This window comes from Schistosoma haematobium, chromosome ZW, assembly GCF_000699445.3.
Source record: "Schistosoma haematobium chromosome ZW, whole genome shotgun sequence".
Taxonomy (NCBI): domain Eukaryota; kingdom Metazoa; phylum Platyhelminthes; class Trematoda; order Strigeidida; family Schistosomatidae; genus Schistosoma; species Schistosoma haematobium.
Genome location: NC_067195.1, coordinates 39,379,853 through 39,385,659, shown reverse-complemented (window position 1 = coordinate 39,385,659; position 5,807 = coordinate 39,379,853). Strand labels below are relative to the sequence as shown.

Here is a 5,807-nt window from a genome sequence, read left to right as displayed (position 1 = left end):
ATTCTTAGGGACAAAATTTGATCCAGCTCCAAGAAGTCAGTGTTTTGTCTTTTGTAAAATATTATGACTTGTTACTAGAAAAAATATGATCAAAAGCTCTTTCATTGTTATTTCTAACCTCTTATCATTACATGTGCTAGACTATTGAACAATAACTGCAAAGAATTACTGCCGGTAAATTTATGTGACATGTAAAAACTGAATCATTATGATAATAAAAGACTCCACTTATTATTCGTTTAATTAGCCAATTCCCATTTGATAATACTAGTTTTTTCCAAGATATAGCGAACTGCTTAAAAGTCAGTATATTTCACCTCTCTTTGAACTCTTGGACTAATGACTAAAAGAACCGCTCTATTTATTTTAATATTCAATGTGTTAGTGATATCTTCAATTGATCAAATCTGAACTATTCAACTTCCTTTCTCAAGTTGATCCATTGATAACTAACTAAAAATGAAACTTACAATCATATTTTCTAGTTGTCAACACAACCATTTATATACTGACACAACGAATAAAATCTATCGACAATTATGTACCTACACTGACCGACTAATAATTAACCAATCACAAACCTTCTTATTTGCATGAGTTATTCTATAGTTTAAAAACAAAAAAAAATTTTATTCTTCAAATAACCAATAGTTTTTAAAGAACTTCTTATTGGTGTTGAATTTAGTCAATTAAATAAGTTAACACAAGTCTACAATTTCATTCAAATATAATCCTATTACTCTCTATTATCATTTAAAACGTCCGTTTTTTCATAATTATCTTTAACAATTAATAATTATTCACAGAATATTATAATTTCATTGAATGGACAGTCCAACAACAAAACAACCATATTCAGTTAGACAAAGAGATTGGCATGATGGACTATTTGACTGTACAAATGACTGTAATTCATGTAAGTTATTTTTCTATTGTTTATTCTTTTCCTTTTTTCAAAAAAAACTTAGTTTTACAATTAAAATGTGAATTATTATTTATTGAGATATTCTATAACTTTCAATTAACTCATAAAAGAAGAACACTTTCTTGTTACTGACGGTACAATTGAAATTTATCGATTTGGAGCAAAAATTTTTTTTGTTTTTTAGTGGTTGATTATCATACTCATACGAGACAAATGAGTGTTAGTTTCAGTGAAACTCATAAGTGATTTTGATTATAAATCTTGACAAAAAGCAGGAAAACATTTCAAACTGAATAGATTATTAGAATTAAGCTACAAAGTAATATCAATGATTAATAGAGAGTTATCTCAGCTTATACTTTAATAATCATTCTATGTAATCTATTTCTCAGTTAAACACATAACCACTACAATTCTTGTGTTAGCTTTTTATCACAGATATTTATAACCTCAGATAATGGGTCTTACAATGTAACGGATGTTATATCCAAGAAGCAGTAATTTTACATTATAATTATACAAGACGAATCAATCATTCTTTGAATACATCTTGAGTCATTCCAATCAAACCTTTGGGTAAAAAAAAAGTGCAAAACAAAATAACCATTTGTACAGTTTATTTTTGTGTTAAATCTTAACATGTTTTCTTAATTTAGACTTTATTTTTAAAATTTTAGGTTGGCTTGTACTTTTCTGTTATTCCTGTTACATGTGTTACATGTATCGTCGATATGATGAATGTTGGGCAACCCCATGTTTTATTATATGCCCTGGTTTGACGTTAAGAGCATACCATCGGGCTAAACACAATATACAAGTAAGTTCAGTTAAAGTTTTCTATCAAATAATTAATCAATTTCTTAAAGCTATTGTCAAATTTTGTTCGTTCTTAAAATGCGATCAATTACAGCATTGATATGAACTTTATTGATAGCATACAATGAAGTGACATTTACTTGGAAGATCGTCTTGATATAGTTTTATGATTTTCAGCTTAGAATTGTCTAGAAAGATACTAGTAATAGTATAATAGATCGTTATGGTATTTTCTTAAAACACTATAATTAAGTTAATGATATTATAATTTGAATCAAAGTACATAAACAGAACATTTGTTGTCATACTATAAGTCAGTTTACAAATAATGGTCTAAAATATATGATTGTCTAGAAATCAGGTTTCATGAACACACTAGTTATAAAAATCACCCCTTTAAACCAATAGATAAGATGGTTTTATTTGATTTAATTTATGATTTCCCTTAAATTCATAATTTATGATATTTTTGTGAATTATTTGCCTTCATTTGAGGTTTCATTGTGTCATATTATTACCCGTTGATTTCGTGTGTTTATTCAGTTGAAATCTCTTGGAAAAAGTAATGCTTAAGTAATTAGTTTCTGCACTCATACATAATGTTAGCCAAATATGATTAGATCATTATCTGACTGTATAATTTTAATGTATGGAACGATTGAATGCTTCTTTAAGTGACTAACTTAAAGCACACTTCATGTAATTTATTAGATAAGATTATCTTACATAGTAAACTAAAACCTATCTATATTATACTTATCAGTGCAGTGGCTAGTTTATCTAGTATAATAATGAAATATCATTTCCTAATGTTATTCATGTGCGAACGAATCCCTAAGATATAAATAGGTTCAACGCAACAGCACTTTCCTCCAGTTTTCTAAACTATTTTCTAAACATGGCTATATTATTGTATTTAGATGTCCACAATACAAAGGAAATGATAGTAATCATAAGCCTTAAGTTTTCATATAAACAGTCATCAGAATTGGAGTACTGAATAAGGCACTTTACTGAAGTAACTCACATTAAACCATTATGAGTATTTTCATAGCACTAACTATCAATGTGTTTGAACGCCTTATTTATGAAGCAGGTTATTTCACAATGACGTATTGGAACAAAATCAACTAGCACTTCATACAATAATTCCATGGAAACACAGTCAAAGATAGTTCTAAATGACATGAAGGAAATTCTTGTATGTTATTTACACTTTCTAAAGGCTTATTCACAGCACCGGTAGAAGATCACACATTTTTAAAGAGTTCTTTGATCTAAACATACATCTTATCAAGTGAACTGTACAGCTATCAGATCCTGAAGGAGTTGTTAGGTAATCCAGAACGTGAGAAATCAGCTATTCGTAGAAATTCGTGCCCAAAAGTGATAATTGATATTAACCTGAGATATGTCCAGCATATGACACGTAAGTGCGCCGAAAGTGTGGGAATATATACATTTAAGTTGGTAATCATAACTATCATTTTGATTGATTTTCAGACACAACCACAAAACGATATTATCTTAAAAACCAATGAAGTATTTTAAAGTAATCCCAGTTCCACTCATTTGTAAGCTCAGAAAACTGAATCTTCTTATATTCACAATAAAAATGGGAACTAGGTGGCCCTTAATAACACTAGTCCGTGGTACTAGATGAAATGAATCTTCGTGATTCTTCAACAAAATCTCCGAGAAGACTGAATTCTATGCCGAAACTCCCCATTTTTCTTTCTGAGTTAATCCTAAAATATATGTCCATTTATTTGATTGAATCCAACTTTTGTATAGAAGGTTTCAGACCGAAAACACAACTTTTTAAATTGTTGCATTAATCAGTCATTCAGTAGTAGCAAACATTATACTGTCTTGACCTCAGTGCTAAACGAAATCTCCTAATAGAGGCCTTGGTATTTTTAAAAATAAGTTATCCATTTTATAAACATACTTGCAAAGGGTTAACTATCTATTCTCTTCATTTTATGTATAGACGAGATAGAAATAAATTCCTAATTAAGTGGCTTCATGTATTTTTAGACGTGAACCACACCCAAGCATCTCAAAACTGGATAAATCTGAGATTCAGAATGTAAATGAATACCTAATGAGAATATTCTAAGATTAAAATACGCAATCTTTTCCAATCTTGAACTTTAAGCAATCTCAATCTGATCCAAATATCAAATCATGTATCTTCAATAAAATCTGCACATCCTAGTAGGTCTTTGAGTCTCAGACTGCATGTTTCATAGGACTAAATTTTAATTGCTAAATGATTTATTCCTAATATCTAAATGTTGTATATAGGATGGAAATTAACTTTGGAAGTCCTATTCTGTTCTACTACTTTATTATCGTTCTCTGATGTTCACTATTTCCTCTTTTCCTACTATCAGAAGAATAAACTACAAAGAAACAAGCTGGTGTACTATTATTGTAGCTATTTAAACTAAACCACTAAATTCTGTCAACTAAAGTAGAGATTAGAAAGTAAAATCACTGCCATATTTTCTATGTGAAACAACACACATGATATATGATATGTTCAGCCTTTTATTAACTGATATTTATTCAGAAAGCGTGTTGACGATGTTACTCTCTCCGTTGATAAGTTATTTGAATCTTCCACCTGTGCCGTTATAGTAAAACTATCAACTATTCAGTAGTGAAAGCAGTAAACAAATGAGTGAAATACTAGGGTAACCTAGATTCAGTGCTACGCTCTGTAAAGAATGAACTTTCGAATGATAAAATCTTTTCAGCTGGAGTAAAACAGTTTAATTAATTCGATATAAACAACCAGAAACAAGAAATTTTCGATTTACTCTTGTGAAAAACAATGATTTCTGGTATTAAAAAAAATTTTTTTCGTCACTTTTATTTTTCTATTATTAGGGTACTTTGTGCAGAGATTTCCTGAAGGAATACTTTTGTCCATTGTGTGCAGCTTGTCAGTTAGATCGTGATATGAAATATGTGGAAGCGACTAGTGGGATATTAAATGTCTGAAGAGAAACAGACAGTTTTATAGTTCAGTTTGTTTGTGTTTTTTTCCTGCTACTTCTTTAATGTTTTGATAAATATTTATTCATCACTTTAAAGTCATGATATTCTTATCCTCTTGTTGTAAAAGGGATAGTTTACAAATTCTATGAACCATTCCATCATGTTTAAAATAATTTTCATTCATTGCACTGGCTTTTTTGTTTTATTATGAAATACTCACAATGATGCATTTGTATGATAAATATAGATACAAATTTTTAATCCGATCAACCATTGTAGACTTCATTTGACTCATATTTTCATATAGTGATGAGCGGTAAGTTCAAAGTGTCTACCAAGTAATATTCAAAAACATTAAAGCTAGAAGGAAAATATTGTCCATTATATTTTACAAGTTCTTTAGTTGATACTGACTGACTGTGATCAACTCCATGAAATATTTAAATGATCTAATATCTTGGTGTACATCTATGTTAATGAGAAGGTCTGTTAGAGAATGTTTATAGCAATGATCAATTGATTTAATTCGATTTGTTCATCGAAGCAGTAAACAATTATTTAATGAATACAGAAGATGTAATATTTAGTTAATTGAAAATGTAGATTTATTTTCTTCCAATCAGGTGTTACATTCATAAATAGATGTATGAAAACTATGATTGGAATTAAGTCAGAGATTAATCTTATATTGTATGTAGTTAAACAATCTTAAATAACTAGTATAGGGGTTGTGGAGATTATTAAGTTTTTGATTGAGATCATGAACCAATTGATGTTAGACCATCACAATTGAAAACCTGGAAGCACTGGACGGCCGTTTCGTCCTATTGTGGGACTTCTCAGCAGTGCGCATCCACGATCCCGCGAGCGGGATTCGAACCCAGGGCCTTCGGTCTCGCGCGCGAACGCTTAACCAACTGGACCACTGAGCCGGCATCCAATGGTGACAGTTTCTAACATCAACCAATCCACGAAATTGCGCGACCAACTTCCGTTGTACTGAGGTAGATACCTGTCTCTACCCGACAAGGATTAGCTCCACTGGTCACGGCTTCTC

General features: G+C 30.3%; 1 protein-coding gene across 1 annotated transcript; it reads left to right on the top strand.

The window, feature by feature from the left end:
• The first annotated feature begins 658 nt into the window (after positions 1-658).
• MS3_00003516 (uncharacterized protein) lies at positions 659-5,331 on the top strand. Its single transcript, XM_051211339.1, has 3 exons — positions 659-916; positions 1,603-1,742; positions 4,640-5,331. Exons 1-3 carry the CDS (start codon positions 826-828, stop codon positions 4,751-4,753), a joined length of 345 nt encoding a protein of 114 aa, XP_051071386.1. The 5' UTR covers positions 659-825; the 3' UTR covers positions 4,754-5,331.
• The last annotated feature ends 476 nt before the right edge of the window (positions 5,332-5,807 follow it).

Coding starts and splice junctions, on each gene's coding strand:
- MS3_00003516 (XM_051211339.1), top strand. CDS start 826: ATGGACAGTCCAACAACAAAACAACCATATTCAGTTAGACAAAGAGAT. Junction 917..1,602: donor TACAAATGACTGTAATTCAT/GTAAGTTATTTT, acceptor TTAAAATTTTAG/GTTGGCTTGTACTTTTCTGT. Junction 1,743..4,639: donor GGGCTAAACACAATATACAA/GTAAGTTCAGTT, acceptor TTCTATTATTAG/GGTACTTTGTGCAGAGATTT.